At 39.6% G+C, this 25,027-nt stretch overlaps 1 protein-coding gene across 2 annotated transcripts in view; it reads left to right on the forward strand.

Moving 5' to 3' along the window:
• The window catches only part of arhgap42a (Rho GTPase activating protein 42a), a 343,140-nt gene that overhangs the window by 277,805 nt on the left and 40,308 nt on the right, over positions 1–25,027 (forward strand). For both annotated transcript variants that reach the window (XM_060826434.1, XM_060826435.1), the window contains 6 exons: positions 6,312–6,386; positions 9,660–9,744; positions 11,927–11,985; positions 12,885–12,990; positions 15,912–16,071; positions 19,407–19,557. In XM_060826434.1, the coding sequence (XP_060682417.1) occupies positions 6,312–6,386; positions 9,660–9,744; positions 11,927–11,985; positions 12,885–12,990; positions 15,912–16,071; positions 19,407–19,557 (636 nt within the window). The remainder of the gene's footprint in view (positions 1–6,311; positions 6,387–9,659; positions 9,745–11,926; positions 11,986–12,884; positions 12,991–15,911; positions 16,072–19,406; positions 19,558–25,027) is intronic.

Genomic DNA, 25,027 nt, shown 5'->3' on the forward strand with positions numbered 1-25,027 from the left:
GTTCACAAAATACTTGCCATTGATAAACCTTACACTTGAAAAGCCTGTCGGCAAATAATTATATTCTTATGTAGTTCCACTTTTGGTTTTGGAGGTTAATACATCTTTGAATATTCATATCAATCACAGCATTACCTAACAATGTTTCTGGCACTGATACAGATAAATATTCGTGATTTTTTTGAGTTTTTATTGACTGAGTCTGCCTCCAAAGTTTTCAATGTAATTGGATAAATTGATTAATATTGATTTGACATTTTTCACTTCATTGATTTTCTATCTATCCTTTCTGTGATATACATTCTTCCACCACCATGAATTGATCTCATTTTGAATTGTTATTAAAACTGTACTTTGAATCTTTCAAAGCAGGTTATCAAACCCCTGATGCACCTTATTCTTCGATGGCAGGTACATGGTACCTTTCACTTTATAATCATGTGAGTGCCACTCCATGACTAACCAGTGGGAGGTGTACCTCAGTATTATAGCGTTCATACTGCTTAATCATACCAGCCCTCACAGTTGAACACAATTTATCAAGAATTGACAAAACTGATATTCATCCTGCAATCAGAAATGTGTGAATATCTGATGAGGCTCAGGGCTTGATTTGTTGCTATTGGAGTCAGGGGTCTCTGTATATTGCCTCTAAGTTGGCAGCTTTGTTAACAACAACAAGCTATGCAAGTGAAAGCATATACTGTTGTTGGAAACAAATTTATTTTTGAGCTGAAGATTATAATCATCTAAAGCTTTCATCCAATAGTTTTACAAACAAAACTGAAAGAACTAGACAAAATTAAAATCTAAAAGGTGTGGAAGCTGGAAATCTGAAATAAAAACAGGAAATGCTGACATATGGTTCCGTATAGAACCTAAAATCTATTTTACTTTATTAAAAATATTTGCTGAGTCTTTATGGTCTGGCACTATTTGTGGAGCGAGAAGGAGTTAGGGATTCAGGTCTGTGACCTCTCATCAGAAACCTTTCGAATGAAAAGTCATTGATTCTGGAGAAGAGCTGGAAGGTTGGAAAACTGCCAATGTGACACCCCTGTTTAAAATGGAGGGAAACAAAGAGAAGATAACTATGGCTGATTAGTTTAACGTCTACTGTTGGAAAAATGTTGGATTCCATTATTAAGGAAGTAAAGAAGCAGCTTTGAAAAATCATAGTCAAGCAGAATCAGCATGGCTTCATGAAAGGGAACTAGTGTCTGACTGATTTATTAAAGTTTTTTAAGGAAGTCTAGAGCAGAGTGAGTAGATGGAAGCCAGCAGATTTGTTGTATTTGATGTCAAGAAGGCATTCACCTATAAACGGTGAAGTCCACAAGATAAGAGCCCATGCTGTTAGAGATAGTAAACTGGCAGGGACAGAGAATTGGCTAATGGGCAGGAAAGTGCACGCGGGGATATGGAGTTCTTTTTCAGGGAGGCAACCTGTAGGCGGTGCAGTTTCACAGGGAACAGGCCTAGGACTGTTTGTTGTTTGTAATAGAGCATAGAACATAGAAAAGTACAGCACTGAACAGGCTCTTTGGCCCACGATGTTGTGCCAAGGATTATTCTGAATCTAAAAATAAAATACCCTAACCTACACACCCCTCAACTCACTGCTGTCCATGAGCATGTCCAGCAGTCGCTTAAATGTCCGTAATGACTCTGCTTCTACCACCACCACTGGTAACTCATTCCATTCAATCACAACTCTCTGCATAAAGAACCTACCTCTGACGTCTCCTCTATACCTTGCTCCTAATATCTTCAAACTATGACCCTTCGTGCCCATCAGTCCTGCCCTGAGGAAATATCTCTGGCTATTGACGCTATCCATGCCTCTCACTACCTTGTACACCTCAATCAGGTCACCTCTACTCTTTCTTCTCTCCAGAGAGAAAAGTTCAAGCTTAGTCAACCTCTCTTTGTAAGACGAGCCCTCCAGTCCAGGCATCATCCTGATAAACCTTCTTTGCACCCTCTCCAAAGCCTCTGTATCTTTCCTATAGTAGGGCAACCAGAACTGGACACAATATTCCAAATGTGGTCTCACTAAGACCTTGTAGAGCAGCAGCAAAACCTTGTCGCTCTTAAACTCGATCCCCCTGTTAATGAAAGCCAAAACACCATATGCTTTCTTAACATCCCTATCAACTTTGAGGGATCTATACACTTGAACACCAAGATCCCTCTGTTCCTCCACACTGCCATGAATCCTGTCTTTAATCCTATATTCAGCATTCAAGTTCGACCTTCCAAAATGCAATGCTTTGCATTTATCCAGGTTGAACTCCATCTGCCATTTCTCAGCCCAGCTCTACATCCTGTCTATGTCGCGCTGCAGCCTGCAATAGCCCTCGATACTATCAATGGCATCTCCAATTTTTGTATCATCTTCAAATTTACTAACCCACCCCTCAGCCTCCTCATCCAAGTCATTTATAAAAACTACAAAGAGCAGGGGCCCAAGAACAGAGCCCTGTGTGACGCCACTCAACACTGACCTCCAGGCAGAATACTTTCCATCTACAATCACTCTCTGCCTTCTGTCAGCCAACCAATTCTGAATCCAGACAACCAAATCTCCCTGTATCCCATACTTCCTGACTTTATGAATGAGCCTACCATGGGGAACCTTATCAAATGTCTTGCTGATGTCCATATATACCACATCCATTACTCAATCTTAATCTACCTGTCTGGTCACGTCCTCAAAGAACTCAATAAGATTAGTTAGGCATGACCTGCCCCTCACAAAGCCATGCTGATTGCTTTTAATCATGCTATGCTTTTCCAAATAGTCATAAATCCTATTCCTCAGAATTCTTCCCAAAACTTTGCTGACCACAGACGTGAGACTGACTGGTCTGTAATTGCCAGGGATTTCCCTATTACCCTTGAAACATTTGCCACAGTCCAATCCTCCTGTACGACTCCCGTGGAGACTGAAGAGGCAAATATTCTCAGCAGCGGCTTAGCAAACTCCTTTCTCGCTTCCCAGAGCATCCTGGGATAAATCTGGTCTGTCCCTGGGGACTTATCAATCTTAATGCTTGCCAAAATTTCTAGCACATCAACTCATTAATCTTGATCTGTTCAAGCCTGTTTCCCAGCTCCTCAAAGTTCTCATTCACAACAAGGAAGCAAAAAACTCATTTAGGGCTTCCCCTATCTGCTCAGACTCCAGCACAAGTTTCCTACGCTATCCCTGACCAGTCCTACCTTCTCCCTGATAATTCTCTTATTCCTCATGTATGAGTAAAATGCCTTTGGGTTCTCCCTAATCCTTCTTGCCAAGCCTTTTTTGTGCCTCCTCCTGGCTTTCCTCAGTCCATTTCTGACCTCCTTTCTACAAGCCTGTAACCATCTAAAGCTGTGCTAGATCCTTGCTTCCTCCACCTCCGTCTTCTTCCTTTTGACGAGAAGCTCCTCTGTTCTCATTATCCACAATTCCTTAATCTTGCCCCTTCTTGCCTGTCTCAGAGGAACAAATTTATGCATCACTCACAACAACTGCTCCTTAAATAGTCTCCACATGTCTGCTGTGCCCTTTCTGTGGAACAATTGCTCCCAATCTGTACTTCCCAACTCCTGTCTGATAACGTCATAATTTCCTTTTCCCCAATTAAATATCTTCCCTTGGTAACTGCTCCTTTCCCTCTCCAAGGCTATACTAAATGTAATGCAGTTTTGGTAACTGTCACCAAAATGTTCTCCACCGCGGGATCTGACACTTGTCCTGGCTCATTGCTGAACACCAAATCCAAAATGGCTTCTTCCCTTGTCAGTCTGCCTACATACTGAGTAAGGAAACTCTCTTCAACACATCGGACAAAACTGTTCCATCTAAACCATCTGCACTAAGGAGTTTCAAGTCAATATTGGGAAAGTTGAAGTCACCCATAACAACAACCCTGCTACATCTGCATTTTCCAAAATCTGTCAGCCTATGAATTCTTCAATCTCCCTACTGCTATTAAGGGGTCTGAAGCAAACTCCCAATGAGGTGGCTGCTCCCTGGCTGTTCCTAACTTCCACCCATACTGTCTCAGTCGACAAACCTTCCTCAATAACCTTCATTTCTGTATCTGTGATGCACCAACTGATTAGCAATGCTACACCCCCTCCTGTTTTTCCACTCTCCCTTGTTCTTTTTAAATGTTCCAAACCCTGGAACATCAAGCAACCATTCCTGTCCCTGTGAAACCCACGTCTCTGTTATGGCCACAACATCGTAACCCCAAGTACTGATCCATGGTCTAAGTTCATCACTCTTATTTCTGACACTTGCAATAAAGCCAACACACTTCAACTGATCCCTTAGTTTCATCACATGAAAAGCCTTCCTGATAGGTTCACTACATCCTGTCACTGCCCCATCTAAGACTAGCTCCCTCTCAAATATGTAACTCTGGATCGCAACCCCTTGCCTAACTAGTTTAAATCCTCCCGAACCACAGGAGCAAATCTCCCACCCAGGACATTTGTGCCCCTTCAGTTTGTCCTTCATGTACAGGTCCCACCTTCCCCAGAATGTATCCCAATGGTCTAGGTATCTGAAGCCCTCCCTCCTGCACCAGCCTCGCAGCCATGTGTTAAGCTGCATTTGCTGACTGTTCCTCACCTCACTATCCCGTGGCACCGGTAGCAAACCCGGGATCACTCCTCGTTCTGCTCTTCAGCTTCCAACCTGACTCTCTGTAGTCACTTTTCAGATCCTCAATCCCTTTCCTGGCTATATCATTGGTGCCAATATGTACCACGATTTCTGGCTGCTCACTCTCCCCCTTCAGAATCCTGTAAACCCAATTGGCGACATCAAGGACCCAGGGAGGCAACCTACCTTCCGGGAGTTCCATTCCTGACCACAAAATCTCCTGTCAATCTGTCTAACTATCGAGTCCTCTACCACTAGCACTTTTCTATTTTCCCTCCTTCCCTTCTGAGCCTCAGTGCCAGGCTCAGTGCCAGAGACCTGACAACTATGGTTTTCCCTGCTAGGCCGTCCCCACCAACAATATCCAAAACGGTATACATATTGCTGAAGGGAACGACCACAAGGGATCCCTGCCCTATCTGTTGGTTCCCTTTCCTCCCCTGACTGTAATCCAGCTTTTAATATATATTACTCACTTGAAGGAAGGAAGTAAATGTACTGCAGCCAATTCTGCTGATGACACAAACATAGGTAGAAGGCAAGTTGCGAGAGGGATAGAATTTACAAAGAGAGATTGATAGATTAAGTAATTGGGCAAAAAATTGACAAATGGAGTTGATGTGGGAAGATGTAAAGTTTTTATTTTGGAAGAGAAAACAAAAAACAGTATTATTTAAATGGAGAAAAACTGCAGAAAAGTGCAGCACAAAGGGATTTGAGAGTACTTATGCACGAAACACAGAATGCTAAATGTACAGATGCAACTCGTAATCAGGAAGGGTAAAGGAATGGTGGTCTTTATTTCAAGTGGGTTTGAGTATACGAATCGGCAAGTATTGCTTTAACTGTACAAGGTGTTGGTGATGCTACATCTGGAGTACTGTGAGCTGTGTTTTGATCCTCTTATTTAAAGAAAGATTGTTTAATTGGAGACAGTTCAGAGAAGGTTCACAGTCTGCTTACCAGGATGGATGGATTTACTTATGAGCAAAGGCTAAACAAGTTAGACTCTACTCGCTGGAGAGGTGATTGCATTGAAACATGGAGATTTCTAAAGGGGCTTGACATGGTCAATGCTGAAAAGATGTTCTCGCTCATGGGAGAGTCTAGGACTAGAGGGCATAGTCTCAGAATGAAGGGGCACCAATTTAAAACTGAGATGAAAATACACTTCTTCTTTCAGAGGGTTTAGAGTCTTTGGAACTACTTGCCACAAAGAGCTGGGAACAGAAGTCTTATGTATGTTTAAAGATGAAATGGCTTTTTGATCAGTCAGGGAATCAACAATTTCGGAAAACTGACAGGAAAGTGCACGTTAGAAATGCTGGATCAGCTGTGATCCTACTGATTGGCAGAACAGGATTGAGGAGCCAGAACAGCTGCCTCCTATTCCTATTTTATGTGGTATCAGGGACCTGAAATGGTAATCCTGCTCTCCTCTCCACTGATGTTGCCAGTCCTGCTATTTTTAAAAATTTATTATTTCCAACACTTTTGCATTAGAGAAAATCAAACACACAACGTAATTATTTTTCACTGATTACTTGTTGGAATTTAGTACATGCCATTTAATGATCATAATTTCTTTGGAAGGACTTGTTTGATTCTCAATTTTTCTCAGTGTTTTTAACCTTGACATATCTATTTGAAGGTATTAATGCCATGGGACTGTACAGAATGAGTGGAGTAAATTCCAAAGTGCAGAAGCTAATGAATACTGTATTTGGTAAGACGTTACATTAATTCTCAAAAGGAGTTGCACAGATTATACATTGCATTTTTTTCATTTGATATACTGGATTGTATATGTTCTTTAAAAAGCTTATTCTTAGATTTTCAATTATTAAACACAGCTGTAAACTTTTACATAGATCTGTTTCCTATATCCCTAAATGCCTTGTTACATTTATTAGTTGTGTGTAAGTAAAGGTCGATTTATTGCAGATCTTTGTCTAGAGGATCTGTTTCTTAAAACATGAAGCCATCATACAGAACATCACCTATATGTAGATAAGATTACAACATGCATGATGCTTTAGACATGTCAATAGAACGTTTGATGCGTGATGTATTTGGGATAGTAGTTAAAGTGTTTTAAAGTCAGGCAAATTTCTGCTTCACCTAATATTTTTTCTCATATTTTTAAGAAAAATTAAAGTCGATTTCTATGTTAATTTTGAATCTATTCTGACTCCTTACAATGGAAGGACATCAGATGGAAATCCCATAGCAATATTAATATCGAGCATGGCATTTCTTAATTACTTTGGCTGGCTTTCCAGAAAGTAAATATCTGCTGATGTTCTCATATAAATATAAGTGAATAATCAAGTCTCATTTTGGAGGTAAGAGGGAAAAAAAATGAAATAATGAGCAAAAAAGATCATCATTTGCTGTTGGCAGGTTATTTTCCTCAACCTTTGCAGTGTGTCATAATGAAAATATGTTTCACGTTAATAATGCAGTGTGGAGTTTTCTTAAGGATTGTGTTAAACTTTTTAAAATGAATTTTGATTGTCTGTTCCCAGTAAAACTTGAAATACTTGCAAGCATAAGCATCTAATTCATGCATGATATTGTGAATAATCAATTAATTAGGGCAGCAAGGTGGTTCCGTGGTTAGCACTGCTGCCTCACCACACCAAGAACTTGGGTACAATTCCACCCTTGGGTGAATGTGTGAAGTTTGTACGTTCTCCCCGTATGTGCATGGGTTCCTCTGGATGTTCCAGTTTCCTCCCACAGTCCAAAGATGTGCAGTTTAGGTGGATTAGCCTAAGGTGGATTAGGTGGGAAATGCAAGCTTAGAGAGAGAGGGTAGGGGAGCGGGTCTGGGTGGGATGCTGTTCAGAGGGTCAGTGTGCACTCAATGAGTCGAATGGCCTGCTTCCACACTGTAGGAATTCGACAATTCTATGATTAATATCTGTGTTATACTGTCATAATTAAAAATAACAGAAAGGTTATGCTACTCTGCATTTTTATAAACATTGATACTGGCATAATACCATAATGTCAATTATACTTGCTTGCAACAGGCAGAATTGAATAGGACAGAAGGTGGTATTATTGGTAATTAATCAGACAAATGGATTAACATACAATATTTTGAAACATTTGTCCAAAGTGTATACTTCAGCTGCTTATAATGGAACTTATTCCTTTGCAAAATTTCAATAATTGGATAAGTTAATCATGTCCAGATACCTGACAGCCTTGTATGGCTGGGACTGATCTTATGCATGTAATTTGCACTGTGCAGATATTCTGTGCTCATTGTGTTTGTGGGCAAAAAGATCCATTTCTCTTATGTATCTGTGAATCACACTGCATTTTCCTGGATAAATCACTGTGCCTTTGTAACCTTTCTTTACCTTGGAGTGAAAATGTGTTGCTGGTTAAAGCACAGCAGGTTAACCTGCTGTGCTTTAACCAGCAACACATTTTCAGCTCTGATCTCCAGCATCTGCAGACCTCATTTTTTACCTGGGAGTGATAATGATAATATTATGGGACGATGGAACCTCAGGTAAATGTTATGGGGACATGGATTGCAATCCAATTAAGACAGATGTTGGAATTCCAATTCAATAAAAATCTAGAATAAAAAAGCTAGTTTAATGATGAGTGTTGATTGTTGTAAGAACCCATCCGGTTCACTAATGACCTTTAGTGTCTGCCATCCTTATCTGGTCTGGCCTAAGTTTGACTCTTGACCCACAGCAATAAGGTTGACTCTTATCTGCCCTCCACCAATTTGGATAAGCAAGATGCCTCGCCAGTAACGCCCACATCTCATGAATAAATTTTTAGAAAACATTACTCTTATGACTCAGAGTCGGAAGAAACAAAAAAGACCTTCTGAGGGCAGATAGGTAGGACAACTGACATTTCATTGCAAATACAAGCTGACATTTGTAAATGTGTTGCTATTTTACATTGTCATCTATCTGATCCATTCTCATTGTAACTACAACTACAAGAATCAAGTTACATAGGTTACCATCCTCACCACCATATCATTTATGCTGTTGGGTCCAGCAACTTCCCAACTTCATCTGGAGGCTCACTGAAGATGTTACCTAGTATCAGACGAAACATCTAAAAATGAACCTTCCAGCTCATTGAGCAAACCTACATCCAGAACTTCCCAACTGCCTGACTGTTTTCAATGAATAGCCAGACTGCCAAAAAAAAAATCAAACCAGAGATAAGCTGAGCTGGGAGAACTGCCTTTCATTGTACAAGTTTTTTTTAAATCTTGGAAGCCTTTTGTCTGAGACAGTATCTATTAGCTGTAATCAAATTGGTTCTAGAACCCTTCCAAGCCCAGACTTTTCTGAACCTGTGTTTTTATAACCCCCCTGAAAAAATACCAAGGACAACATAACCTTGTTAAAAGAGCAGCATCCATCACAATAGACACACGTGCACTGATTGAATGTATTCTGACCAAAGTACAATTTTTTTTACTGTCTGATCAAATTGTCCAATATAATTCAACTCCGAAGTACTGGGTCATACCATTCAAATGCAATTCCTTTGCTTGGCTATTGCACAAAATAGTAAAACTTGTTTTTTTCTAATCTTCCTACTCCTGCCTATTAACTTGTTTGGATCCAGTATTTCTGTTATGCTACATGCTCAAGCACCACTCTCCACTGAAAGTTTAACTTGAGAATTGGATGCTACAGAAGGAGGCCATTGCAAGTTACAAAAAAGGAAATACATTTGGTTTTACCATTATGCTTTTGTTGAGGAAAATTCTATATAATGAAGTATAGCTGAGAAATGCATAATATTCCTGTAAAACCTTCATGGTTGGCAATTTGCTTTTTTGTAAAACAAAGTCTTGATTTTTGGAAAATGGTTTGTCCTGTGTAAGCTAGTTGAAGCTGTGATGTTTATCATGTTTATATTCTTCAATAAGTACATGTGTTGTAAAATTAAATTGCTGTCTTTGTTAAATTTAATATATATAATTTTCCTCTCTCGATAGCACCTAAAGCAGCACCTGACATGGAACTTGATAGTGAATTGTGGGATATGAAGACCATTACAAGTGGCCTTAAAAACTATCTCAGGTATGGGTTACTGGGGCTGAATTTTGCAGTTTTGATATGGTTAATGGAGGGAGAACAAGAAGTGTGCACTCCCCTCACTCCTACTCTCACTGTTTTGCATTTTGAGTCAGCTTTTATGAAGGGGATTTCTAATCCAAATCCTATGTGAGGCAAAATGCCTCGCAGGAGAAGATGGGAGGTATGTTCCAGCCACCAATTTAAAGGACCCCTTCAATCTCACTCTTTCCAAAATTGTTATGTTAATCTTTAAAACTAAACAAATGAAGTCTACTGATAGCCAAATGCTGTTGTTACACACGGGAAAGGTCCTGTTTGGAGGCTTTTTGTTTGTCCCCTTGAAGCTTCCTTATACGTGGCATACCGCATTCACATGTTTCCCATATGAGTAATGAAAAACAGAGTGAGCATTGGCACGTTACAGTTAATTGCTTTTTAACAGGCTTAATAGTTCTTTTTTAAAGAGGGGGTGGCTTCAAATTTCAGCATTTGCTCACTTTCTGTATTATCAGTGACTGGTGGAATAGAGTCAGCTTGTTTGAGCTGATATTATCACATTTTATTTTAAGTTGGCTACGTTTCTAGCGGATCTCACTCCTCCAATATTAGGTGCATTAGAATCTATTGTATCCATGAGTGGACAGACCAGGCCTAAGTTAAAATATATAAAAGACAATGTAACTTATAAGGAAGAAATGTCAAAGCATTGTACTGCAGTGCCAGAATAAAGTTTAGACATTTAATTTTCTCAAATGACCAGGAGGGAAATGATATGACTTTACATTCTTTTGCGGTCATGCTATCTTGTGAATTTTATAAGTCTCAATACAAGTTTTCATAGACAGAATACATAAGTATTACATGTGTTTATACTATCTATCTGACCATCTACATGTGCAGCGGCATCCCTTCCTGACATGGGGAACTTGTTGACAGCAGTAGGGCCAGCGCCTTAATTCGTAAAACAATCTGCAGCCACACTCTGTGCTGCTAGCAACATTCCATATTGAGTACACATTGGACTTCTCCACCCAATGTATTTGCTTTACTGCAGTTCTGAAGAATGGTCATTGAGCCCAAAACATTAATTCTCTGGTTTCTGTCCACAGAAGCTGAGTTTTCTGCATATTTCTGTTTTTGTTTCTGATTTCTAGCATACAGCACAGAAACAGTCACTTTGATCTAACTAGTCCATGCTGAACATCATCCCAAACTAATCCAGTCCCACTTGTCTGTTCCTGGCCCATATTCCTCTAAACCTTTCCTATTTATGTACTGATCCAAATGTCTTTTAAATGTTGTAATTGTGCTGACATCCACCACTTCCTCAGGAAGTTAATTCCACACGCGTACCACCCTCTGTGTAAAACATTTGCCAAGTCTTTTATAAATCTCTCTCCTCTCACCTTAAAAATGAGCACTCCAGTCTTGAAATCCTCCATCCTAGGAAAAAGGCACCTACCATTAACTCTCTGCATACCTCTCATGATTTTGTAAACTTCTATAAGGTCACTTCTCAACCTCCTATGCTCCAGTGGAAAAGAATCCCAGTCTATCTAGCCTTTTTTTATGACTCAAACCTTCCGTACCCAGCAACACTCTGGTCAATCTCTTCTGAACCCTCTCCAGCTTAGTAATTGCCTCCCTGTAACTGGGCAACCAAAACAGAACACAGTATTCCAGAACAAGCCTCACTGATGTCCTGTACAAGAACAACATGACGCACAATCTCCTGTACGCAACGGACTGAACAATGAAGGCAAGTGTGCTGAACACCTTTTTCACCATCCTGTCTACCCAAGGCCCTACCAATAATTGTACAAGCCCTATCTTTGTTTGTTGTATTATAATGCAATACTTCACATTCATGATTTTTATTTAGGTTTTAAAATAAATTGGGAAAGGAATTTACGAACACTGGCCGAAATTCTGCCATTGCTTTCCAATACTCTGGGTACTATTCGAGAGAAGTGTTCAAGACAGTTGACAGTTTAGAATTTTGCATATGGGGACATACATTTTTGCTACTCAGCAATTAGAAAAGAGTGGTGTAATGCTGGCATAACTAGTGGTATGTCAGGTTTAGATTTATTTGGTTGCTTGTGGTTGATCATCAAGTTACAAATCACTATAAAAGTTACCAAATGTCTAAATCCTAATCAAGGGTATTTTTTTTCTATCTTAGATGCCTTGTAGAACCATTGATGACTTATAAACTGCATAAGGATTTAATTGCAGCTGTTAGTAAGTAGCTATTATAAAGATTCAACATTATTTTCTGCGCTAGTTTGAAAGTAACAGACTTTTAAGAGAAGAATGAGAACACAGAGTTTACATGCTTTTCATGTTGGACGCAGTAGATAGGTCAGTTACTGCTGGGATCCTGGAGTTTTTTCATTGGTTTCTGAATCATTTCAAGTAGGGCAAATGAAAATTCAGCTGTAAGCCATTCCGCCTCATGCTGCATTTTGTCAGGTTGGCAGTGGCCCCAAAAGAGGACCAGAAAGATAGAGGCAAACCTGCTTTTCTTTCTATGCTGACATACCCAAACTTTCAGTTGAATACTGGAAGGTTGAATAAAATTGTCATGGAGAAGATTCAATTATTAAAGTTTCAGTTTGAAGGTAAATTTCTTCCATAAATTGAGTTTCATGCTGAAGTGATTAATGGTTGTTGTGCAATTTAAGGGGAAAGAATGTATTTGGCCATCAGACAGTCATTATTTTAAAATACATTCTTTGAATGAAAGGTATTTTGCAAACTGAAATATCAGTTTAATCTACTATTAATTCTAGCATTTTAAAAAAGTGTCAATAGACACTTGGGGCAGCATGGTGGCACAGTCGTTAGCACTGCTGCCTCTCAGTGCCAGAGACCTGGGTTCAATTCCCGCCTCAGGTGACTCTCTGTGTGGAGTTTGCACATTCTCCCCGTGTCTGCGTGGATTTCCTCCGGGTGCTCCGGTTAGGTGAATTGGCCATGCTAAATTGTAGTGTTGGGGATGGGGTAAATTTAGGGGAATGGGTTTGGGTGGGTTGCGCTTCGGCGGGTTGGTGTGGACTTGTTGGGCTGAAGGGCCTGTTTTCACACTGTAAGTAAGTAATCTAATCTATAGACTGAATCTATTGTACAAACTTCTACAGAATCAGATGACCAAAATTACAGAGTCCGTGCTGTTCATGCATTGGTTTATAAATTGCCAGAAAAGAACAGAGAGATGCTTGACCTTTTGCTGAAACATTTGGTGAAGTGAGTAGTTTTATATTTTTTCAGTCATTACGAGATGTCTGTCAATGGTAATCATGCTTATTTAATTTATTTTGCATTTTAGAAATGTAATCTAACATTTTGAAATTAGTTTACTGTTTTATAACACTTCATAATGTTAATGTCAGAGTAATCTGCTAATTGAAGGATACTGGTAATGTCATTACTTGCAAGGATGAAATGTGAGTGTTTTTGATAAAATGCATTAACTTTCTCCAATCAAATTAATCTATAAGGTACCAACTTAACTCTTAATTTTAAAGTGTCTCAAGTTTTTAACAACATAGTCAATTTAGGATAGTCTCAATACTGAACAAGTCTCTCTCACTAGAGGTACTATTATTCCTAATTTTTGCATGTTCCTCAACTTGCACCACTGCGAATACCCCAACCTTCAATCAAACTATTCTAGCTTGGAATCAAATAGCAAAACTTGTACAAAATCAAATTATAATACAAAATGCGAATAAAATGTAGACCTTGAAAATGGGGCTGAAATGTATCTGTTACCTTGGTTCAATTATCCTTCCAACTTTTCCGTCATATGTTTTTTCCCTACCCTTTTCAAAACATTTCTCTAGTGACAGGAAATTGGAAGGTTTATGCCCAAAACATCGACTCTCCTGCTCCTCGGATCCTGCCTGACCTGCTGTGCTTTTCCAGCACCACACCTTTCAACTCTGACCTCCAGCATCTGCAGTCCTCACTTTCTCATTGGATCTTTGAGCCAAAGACAAAGTGACCATTAATCATGTGAACCTTTCTAGGTGAAATCCAGCAAATTATTCACTCAAAGGATTTGACAAACATGAGAATGTGCTTCCAGTAAATGTGACTTGGCGATTAGAGCTGGGACACTTTGCTCCATCAAATCTAACTGTATTATCTAGTTAAATAACTTTAGCTCTAACTTCTAAACTGATCAGGGATGGAAACATGGATCTCTCAAATAATGAAAATCTTGTGAAAACATTGGCTAGAAAGAGTAAAGAATAATATCTAATTCAAACAAAGTTCGAATTGACAAATGTACTCCAGGCTGCCAGTCCAGAAAATGTGCTTTTCCTTTGAGCAACTTACAAAATAAATGAGTGCAATAATAATGGTAGCAAGCATGAAGAGAAAATATGACCAAGGTAAATTAGTCATGCCTCACATGGATGACCTACAAAAATTTACAAAAAAACCTCTCCTCTAGTATCATGTCCAGGAACCTGGAGTTCACATTAAAAGTGAGGAACATAGTGCAGGTTTTCTGTTGGCCATTAATCATTTCTGCCGTATCGATGGAACTTAAACATGGGCACCCCAGTTGTTTGGAAGAATATTTATGTTTGCAGAACAGTTCAAATCCACATAATGGCCATGTATCAAATTGTAAAACTAATGAACCAAAAGAAAAGAAGGGCTTATGCCTGAAATGTCGAATTTCCTGTTCCTTGGATGCTGCCTGACCTGCTGCGCTTTAACCAGCAACACATTTTCAACTCTGATCTCCAGCATCTGCAGACCTCACTTTTTACACTAATTGAGGAGATGAAGTAGTTTGAATAAAAATATGTTTTTGGTTCAGATAAATATAAAGCTGAGATTGGGAAAGGGACTTGTCAAACAAATTTAGAATGGAATTGCATCTAAATGATCTTCGAGCATTAGGCATTGTTGTAACACAGAGGCCAAACCCCTCTGTTAATTAAAACCAAACATCCAGAAAAGTTCGCCTCATAATCTGTTAAAGGTATGACGAAGTGAAAGAGGACTCCTAATTTCCATTATTTAAAGAAAAATAACAATTTATTTTCCTAATAGAACACTAAACAAAACTATTAACAAATCCAAGCCCCCTTTTTTCTCAACTAAATACTATCTGACCCAGACTCTATAAAAATGTTACTCTAATAATACAGTTATTAAACATTACATTAACCAAAGAAGTCCACACAGTCTCTCTCTTCTCCACTGTCTTCAATCTTCTGTCTGCTCATCTCCTTGGGTCATCTTCTTACTTTTTACTGCTTTTACAGGAAAACGTACCTTTTGAGGGAGAGTGCCTTCTTATTTCTTTGAGAGCAAGATGTTAGATAGGGTGTTAGCTCTCCGGCTCTATGGCAGTTGGTCTCCTGTTCGGTGGCAGTTGCTCTAACCAATTTTCATAATGCCCTGGTTTTATATCCCCCTCTGTCCTCCTCCTCCCCACCCCCCAACATCGTACGCAATCATTAGTCCGATGCTGTCAATACAATAAATTCAAACTCAATTGAATTTTAGTATCCTGGGCAAAATTTAAATTAATTGGTTAAATTTGAATTGTTGTCAAAACAGCAACTAAACTCGGTTACCCATTTAACAGTCAGTTGCTACATGTGTATATTTTGGAACAGTCCATCTCTTACTTGTTATATCCTGCAGCTGTTGCTTTACTTTAAATTTACTTTAAAAATTCAGAAAACACTTTCTATCTTAAAGTGAACATACACTCTTTCGAGAGTCCTCAAACACAACTCTTTTCAGATCATTTTTCTTTGCAATATAAAATGGCAGAAACTTAAATTAAAGAGTAACAAGAGAACTGGATCAGTGGGTTTCTGATAAATACCTATTTGAATGAAAACCTCAGGGAATGATAGTGAACTTGCAGAGACTCAGAACAAACAATTTTGATGTAACTACTTTCTCTGTGAAGATGGATTGTATTCAAGAAGACATGGAATGCATTTCTGGCAGAAGAAGTGATTAAAAAGTGCAAGAGATAGCTGATGATACATTGCCTAAAGTAGAATGATCTCTTGCAGCCTTAATATTCCTACATTGTCATAGATTCAGCTGCTTTGTCCATTTCCCAGTTATAAATAAATGTAAATGCCACTTCTGAATGCAATAATTTTCACAATCTGTAATTTCAGAGTTTCCACTCACAGTCAAAAGAACCTGATGACTATATCTAACTTAGGTGTGATTTTTGGTCCAACATTAATGAGATCCCAAGAAGAGACTGTAGCAGCAATGATGAACATTAAATTTCAGAACATTGTGGTTGAGATTCTGATTGAGAATTATGAAAAGGTAGGATTGAAATTTTTTTTTCTTTTCAGTGGCTATATTTCATATTTTAAATAGTTCATTGTCATAAGTCATGGATAAAGACAAAACAAAAATGTCTCTTTTTAAAGTTGTCTTCCTGCTTATTTCATATTCATTATATCTGCCATCTGTCCATGTATTGAGTCCCAAATTTCCCCATTTTATAAATGATAGGTGGTGACTAACTTGCCGCTCCCACTGCCGAGGATGTTTTGCCAAATTGCACACCAATGAGCTAGTTGGGAGATTCCCAGTAATCCTCTCAGCATATTAGAAGCATCAACACTGGTATCCCACCTCACTAGAACGTCAGCCAAGCAGAGACCAACAGCTTATGGGTCCTAAAAGCTGTCAATCAAGACCCGCTTTTAAGAGAATCCAATGCCAATGTAGTCTTTTTACTTGGCTTTTAACTCTAGTCCCCACCCCCTCACAAAGATAGACAGATATGTATCAAAAGTGTAAAATAAATGAGATATAACTGGCCAGGTCACTTGGGCAGACTGCATGACCTATAACATCACTGATTATATGGGATTACATTTTGCTCGGCTTCTGACAACACCAATGCATGCAGATTGTTTCCAGTAGGCTTTGAGGAATATTCACTTAATTCTTATAAGAGATTCTATTTGTCAGACTTCCAATAATTTGCTAATATGAGCACAACCAGAGAGCAATCACACTTCCGTCCTGGTCAAAACCAATGCAAACTTTGCCACTATCCTTCTAGATGATAAAGGCCACAAATTTAGAAGGTGAAATGGAAGAAACTTTGATGAGTTTTGCAGTGCTTTCTTATAGGCGATATATGGGTTGCCAATTGAGCGGGCTGCTTTGTCCTGCTAGGTGTCAATACCCATCCAAACAAGAGGGGAGTATTCCCATCACACTCTTAACATGTGCTTTGTAAATGGTGGACATGCTTTGCTGTTAATTACTTCCTGATTCTCCAAAGTTCCTCGTCTCTAAGCTGTTTTTGTAATCACATCATTTTTATGACTAATCCAGTTCAGCTTCTGGCCAGTGATAACACCCCAGAATGTTGAAGGAAAGGTATTCAGCAATGGTAATGCTCTTGTTAGAGATGATCATTGCCTGCTACTTGTGTGGCATGAATGTTACTAAATACTCATCAGCAGAAGCTTGCTTATTGCCCAGATCTTGCTGCATATGGACACAGACTATTTCAATATCTGAGCAGTTGTGAATGGAAATTTCATTCCTGACCTTATGATGGAGGGAAAGTTATTAATGAAGCAGCCACTGATGGTTGGGCATAGGACACTACCCTGAAAAACTTCAGGGATGTCCTGGAGCTGAGCTGACTGAACTCCAACAAACACAGACAGCTACCCATCGCTGAGCAAGTGGGACACCAAACGTTGTAAGTGACAACTGGCTGATCAGAGAGCAGTGACACAGAATGGTGACTGAAATTGATGACTACAGACAAATTTGTGAGCAATATACTTTGGCAAAAGCAGAAAGGGTATTTCACCTAACATGAGATCCTCAGTTGCCAAGAGATCTCTGGTGTTCTTTACAATGAATTTTACAGTCCCTGACCCTGGCAGATTTTGGACAAAACACATTCTTGTGCTCATTGATTAAATTCCCTTCAGTGTGGAAACAGGCCCTTCGGCCCAACCAGTCCACACCAACCCTCTGAAGAGTAATCCACTCAGACCCATTTCTCTCTGACTAATGCACCTGACACTATGGGCAATTTAGCATGGCCAATGCACCAGACCTGCACATCTTTGGACTGTGGGAGAAAAGCAGAGCACCCGGAAGAAAACCACGCAGACACGGGGAGAATGTGCAAACTCGACACAGACATTGCCCATGGCTGGAATCAAACCTGGGATCCTGGTGCTATGAGGCAGCAGTGCTAACCACTGAGCCATCAAGACCTGCATTAATTTAGTGTCTTCACTAAATTAGTGAAGGTCATTCCCACCTGTGATAAATAAGTCTCAGCAATAGCCAGAATATTAGTACATTTTTGCTTGTCCATTTTATTCCTCTTTGTGGTATTCATAGTGATCAGACACAACTTCAAGAGCAAGAATCACACAGGAGCTTTGAAAGGGGTTTGGCAATATCAACGTCTGCAAAAGACCCAATCAGGCAACTGTACTCTCTGTGACCATTTGTGCATCTTGACTCCTGAGACTAAACAAAAGGGGGCATTGTACCTGCTGTATTTAATGAATGTAGTTACAATGAGACCCTTTTCTTATAGACTTAAGACACTGAGACTATTTGGAGTAGAGTAGAGAAAGCTAAAAGATTTAATAGTGACTTTCAGTTTTGATCAGGTTATTATGGAAGCACTATTTCTTATATCTGGGGAGCAGTGGAGGATTTTAAATGGCCACTAATGAAGATAAGAGAGAATTTAGAAGAGATTTTTGTATATAATTATTACAATATAAAACCTTGCCACGTGGAGCAGTTGAGCAACACATTGCTATTTTCAAAGTTGAAGCAGTGACTGGGAGATCAGACGGATGTTTCAGATTTTTCAAAAAAATATGTGGAAGGACGATGTTCAGTCAAATGGACACCTCCTGTCCTGTAAAATGTGACAGTAATTGAATACACACAGTGAAAGTTTTTGCTTAAGAACCGGACTGAAAAATAGTCCAAATATTCTTGTGCTATAATCTCATTTTGCAGTATTGTGTGTGCGTCTGTGTGTGTATGTGAGTGTGTGTGTGTGTGTATGTGTGTATACATGTTTGTGTGTGTGTGCATATATACATATTTGTTTGTATGTGTGTATATACATTTTGTGTGTGTATATATATGTTTGTGTATGTGTGTATACATGTTTGTGTGTGTGTATACATGTTTGTGTGTTTGTGTGTGTATACATGTTTGTTTGTGTGTATGTGTGTGTGTATATGTACGTGTGTGTGTGTGTATACACATGTTTGTGTGCATGTTAGATGTAACATTAAGGAGGGGAAATAAAACGAGAAGTTGCTCCATTGTGGATGAAGCACAATGTTTGGGTGGATTAAACAGAACTTCACTCAGTCTCAGCTCAAAATGTCAAGCAATAGCAAAAGTGTGTTGAATGTCATTTTTGATTGAAAAGAAATGCCTTTATAACATTGATTGGTATATTTTCAGATTAGCTTTTTTAAAATGAGAATTAATATTGCATTTCTGAATGGTAAATCAATAACCTGTTGCTGAGTACAATGCAGGCAACATAACTTCTACTTCAGTTACATTTAAAATCCTATAACGTAGAATATTTTGAAATATTTTACCAGTCAGTGTTTTATTTCCTTCGTTCATAGATATTCCATACTCTACCTGACCCAAATGTTCCTCTTCCTCAACCTGAGCAGCGATCTGGATCGAGACGAAGCAAGGCAACTTGCCTGTCAACAGGCCCGCGAAGACCCAAAGCCATCTATAGCCCAACATTGTGTCTGGCTGATGCAGACAGTAAGCATAACATATCGATTAAACCTTTTTTTGAAAGTCTTTAAAAGTTTGCATTAAAACTGGCCCCATGCTGAAACATACAAACAAAAAATTCAAAACGTTCCTGAATATCTACATTTGGAGAATGCATTGAAAGAGGTTTCTGTTTGTAAAGTATCGCTGGTCTATCAGTTTTCCTTATGTGGAAGATCATTTTCCCCTATAAATTGCAGACTTCATCCTCCACATACACCAATCTAGCTGTTGTATGGAAATGTGTGTCTAGAATTGACAAAGACTTTCACAGGATATGGGCATCACTGGCTACATCAGCATTTATTGCCCCTCCCTAATGGGATGGTGTGCTACCTCTTGAACTGCTGTATTCCATGTGGCACAAGTTGACACACAGTATATTGTTAGATATGGCGGTGAACCCTTCTATTAATTAAATCGAACACTCAGAAAAGCTCACCTCACAATCTGTTAAAGTATGAGTCACAGAGAACTTACAAATTCCTCTGTTTAAAGAAAATATCAATTCCTTAACTCTACAAAGTGAGCATTAAACAACAACTATTTGCAACAAGGTTTGTGCGAAGATTTGTAGCTCGGGTGCTTGTTGTAGTGGTTCTGTTCGCCGAGCTGGAAGTTTTTGTTGCAAACGTTTCGTCCCCTGGCTAGGAGACATCATCAGTGCTCTGGAGCCTTCTGCGAAGCGCTTCTTTGATGTTTCTTCCGGTATTTATAGTGGTCTGTCCTTGCCGCTTCCGGGTGTCAGTTTCAGCTGTCCGCTGTAGTGGTTGGTATATTGGGTCCAGGTCGATGTGCTTGTTGATGGAGTTTGTGGATGAATGCCATGCATCTAGGAATTCCCTGGCTGTTCTCTGTCTGGCTTGCCCTATGATAGTAGTGTTTTCCCAGTCGAATTCATGTTGCTTGTTGTCTGAGTGTGTGGCTACTAGGGATAGCTGGTCGTGTCGTTTCGTAGCTAGTTGGTGTTCATGTATAGGACAAACAAGAAGACAGCTAACAATCCGCCAGGGAATTCCTAGATGCATGGCATTCATCCACAAACTCCATCAACAAACACATCGACCTGGACCCAACATACCAACCACTACAGCGGACAGCTGAAACTGACACCCGGAAGCGGCAAGGACAGACCACTATAAATACCGGAAGAAACATCAAAGAAGCGCTTCGCAGGAGGCTCCAGAGCACTGATGATGTCTCCTAGCCAGGGGACGAAACGTTTGCAACAAAAACTTCCAGCTCGGCGAACAGAACCACTACAACTATTTGCAACACTAAGCCCCCCTTCCTCTTAATTAGTTATTATCTGCTTCCAACTCTATAACAACATACTGTCGCAATAAAAACATTTATTAAAATTGCATCAACTTAATTTCAAAACCACATAGTGGCCATCGTCGTCGGTGTCTCTCTCCTGGTTAAAGACCTGCCTGGGTAGTCGTCTTTGTTTTACTGCGAATATTTTTTATATGACAAGTTACCTTTGATAGAGAGTGTTTGGATCTCTCTCAATGACAATTACTCTCTCGATGGCAGTTACTCTGTCCAACTTTCAAACTGCCTGCCTTTTTCTATACCCTCAACACTGGACTGTCTCATTGGTTTGATGTTGGGAAAATGTTAATTCAAACTTGATTGGGTTTTAGTATCCTGGGGCATACTAAAATATTAAATGGAAAGGTTAAATTTGAATTGTTGTCAAAACAGCAACCAACTCAGGTATCTATTTCAAATCTAAATGTTACTTATTTTCAATTTTCCAGTACGCTCTGGGACTGCTAGTTAGTCTTATGAAAGGTACTTGTAAGTTCTTGGTACAAAGTAGCAGTCGCTCTCTCTTAAAGGTACAGTACGCACGTTCAACTTCATAACAGTATAATGGGAGGGAGTTCCAGGACTTTGACCCAGTGAAAGTGAAGGAATGGTGATATAGTTCCAAATCAAAGTGATATGTGGCTTGTAGGGGAACTTACAGTTAATGGTTTCCACGTTTCTGCTGCTATTGTCCTTCTAGCTGGTGAGGGCAAGATAAAGTAGGTCTTCCCTCTTCTTGACTCAGTCGCCACCTGTCATCAATGTCCCCTCTAAGCCATGCATTTCCAGTTTTCGACATCACTACTGCACATGGACCTTGGAGGCTGTGCAGCTAGAAATAAAATTAGAGGAAATGCTATCTACTATAGGTCCAGGTTAGCAGCTCTGTCCTTTTGGACTGAACCAACTCAGGCAGCCATAGTGGTATCAAATGAGTTTTAATGATGGACAGTGAAGTACAGTATATCCTATGCTCTTACTGCTTGCTGTGCACCCTATTTAATATGGAGGAAGAACTGATTCATCTGTGCTAGAGTAGGAGAAGGATATCGGGGGTAGGTACTAATCAGCAGTTGACCTGATGCTTTGAGACTTCATTTAGTCAGCAGTCAATGTTGTGGATGCCCAGGTCAACACTGTCCTGCAATGATGTGGCAGATTGGTGCATTGAAATGTTGCATCAACAGGCTGAGTCTTCTGCAATGATATCTAATGGTTCCATGGGCTGAATACTCACTACTCAAGCAGGTAGCTTAAAAAAGGATGTTGTCTGACTTGGCAGATCTGCCTTGGTTTAAAGCAGTTGATCCAATTTTCGCTGGGTGATGGGGAGGAACCCCGGAAGCAGGACCTAGCTGCAAGAGTGGCCATGTGCTGAGGTGTACTGTTAAAAAGGGAGTTTTCTGGGACTTTGTCTCATTTGTATTAAAAGCAGTCAGGCTTCTGCGGCCTTACCCGCACTTCTTCACTTCCCACAACACTCCATGATCTATCAGACACTTAAGTGCCACATCATGCCCCTTTCATGCCCATTGACATAGTACACACTATCCCCATAACAATGACAAACATGGAGCTGCTGTTGGAGATTGTGCTCATCTAGAAAAATTCTTTGAAAAAGATGTGTAATTCCTAAAATCCTATAAAGGTATTAATCATGCAGACCATAAAGTATTAATAACAGAGACTGAAGACATTCACACCTCTTAACTTTGTGACTTTAACAAAAGGGATCACAGAAAGGACAGCTTATTATAGCCACTTAAAAGTATTAATCACTTCATTTTGCAAAAGGCTTCACTGCCTAGCTAATGCTGTTATTGGTGTGAGGTATGAAATTTAAACTCTATAGTGCCTGTCTTTCTGGAGTGATAGGTGCCAGATTGACTGAAAAAGGAAGTCTGTATTATACATAGACTTCCAAACCTTGCTGGATGATAACTTGGCGAAGGCATTAGTGTACCCGAAGTGTGCTGTATAGACAAATGGAAATATCTGTTAGCTTGTGATACTGATTGTAGGGAAATGCTGCCATTTTGTGACCTCACTATTTCAGCTACATCCTCTCTCAACCTTGTACATTTAGCAGGTAGAGAGAACACCTATTGTAGAATTTAAAAAGATCATCAACTATTTTCAAACTGGATGCTAATTGATTTCTACCAATGCTGAATTAGCTCATAGAACTGCAAGAAGTTCTTTTTAATGCTATTTAGTTCTGGTGAAGTCAACAGGAAGTGTAATCTATGTGTGGAAGCCTTTGGTTGTATCTTGGAGTTCTAAGAGAAAGTGAGGACTACAGATGCTGGAGATCAGAGCTGAAAATGTGTTGCTGGAAAAACACAGCAGGCCAGGCAGCATCCAAGGAGCAGGAGAATCGACGAGGGCTTGTGTCCAGGGTGTCAATTCTCCTGCTCTTAGGATGCTGCCTGGCCTGCTGTGTTTTTCCAGCAACACATTTTTCAGCTCTTAGAGTTCTAATCAGAACACATGGAGTGCAGCAAAACAGGGAGGTAAAGCAATAGGCAGAGAAGTTTTCTCCATAAAAATAGCAACTAAGAATGAGAAGACCATTGATAGATTGGAGGAGATTATTGCATGGTTTGACTATCGAGAACAACTTGTTTGTGATAACAGTCCACAGTGTATATCACGAGTTTATTTATAGCTGAATTCGACATAAATAATTAACGGAAAGTTTTATTCAGACAATGAAACCTTCCTGACAGATAACTCGAAAACAAAAGTTACTATCCAAAAGACTGAACCAATTTTTGTTCATGCTCTGGAAGAGAACCCACTCAACAACTGAGAGTTCTCCAGCATTGCTCACTGTAAAGCATCAGTTGCACACCACATTTGATTTGCTGAAACTACCCCTGACAAAGACATTGTTAGCATGGAACAACAGAATCATCTTTTCTAATGGGAAAACATTGATGTTTTCCAAAAACGTCAAAACCTATTGGCTAGGAAGTGCACTACTGTTGAAAAGTGAGTACCTGCCATCACTATAACACAGCTGGATGAGTCTCCTACACCATACAGGCAAGAGACAACGGTGCAGACTGACTCTAGGCAAGCATAACAAATGTGCTGAAGCCAACATTACTTGAGGATTAATAAAGAACAATGTCAAATAGAACTGCAAGGCTGCGTTGTCAAGCCCTGCTGCACCATTCAATATGATGATGATTGATCACGAACCTCAATTCCATCTTAAGACCATAAGACCAAAAGACCATAAGATATAGGAGTGGAAGTAAGGCCATTCGGCCCATCGAGTCCACTCCGCCATTCAATCATGGCTGATGGGCATTTCAACTCCACTTACCAGCGTTCTCCCCGTAGCCCTTAATTCCTCGAGACAACAAGAATCTATCAATCCCTTGATTTCCTCAGACATGAAAGATTTATCCAGTTAAGCATTAAATATTTTCATGACTGAGGTATCCATGACCTTCTGACACAAGGAATTTCAAAGATGCACAACCTGGTCCATTGAGGGAGATAGTACCTGACTGGAGAATATTGTGACATTGAATCTCCGAACATTCAGTCATCTCAGGAAAACACAATGATTGATGATGTTCCTAGGAACACAAAGTTAGTATGCAAGGACAGCAAGGAAGGCCTTCATCACAAGGAGATGGAGTACAAGAATAACAGTCATGCTAGAATTGTGTACCTGACTTGGAGGTCCCAGTGTTGGGCTGGGTTGGACAAAGTTAAAAATCACACAACACCAGGTTATAGTCCAACAGGTTTATTTGGAAGCACTAGCTTTTGGAGCGCTGCTCCTTCTTCAGATGGTTGTCTTGATGAAGGAGCGGCACTCCAAAAGCTAATGCTCCCAAATAAGCCTTTTTAACTTAGAATTGTTTTGGCCTTTGACACCACACCTAGAGTACTTGGTGCAGTTTTTGATTCCTAAAGCAAGATGTAGAGTGAAGGATCATTAAATTGGGAATAATCCTGGATTTAGACAATTTTTATGACCTATGATGAGACACTGAGTAAATTAGGCCTATCACTTTAGGATTTAGGAGAATGAAAATGAAAGAGCCTATTTTCTAAAAAGTCTCAAGGTTGATACTGAGAGGTTGTTTCCCTTGACTGGCAAATGTAGAATATGGTCTGA

This window comes from Hemiscyllium ocellatum, chromosome 6 (genome assembly GCF_020745735.1).
Source record: "Hemiscyllium ocellatum isolate sHemOce1 chromosome 6, sHemOce1.pat.X.cur, whole genome shotgun sequence".
Taxonomy (NCBI): domain Eukaryota; kingdom Metazoa; phylum Chordata; class Chondrichthyes; order Orectolobiformes; family Hemiscylliidae; genus Hemiscyllium; species Hemiscyllium ocellatum.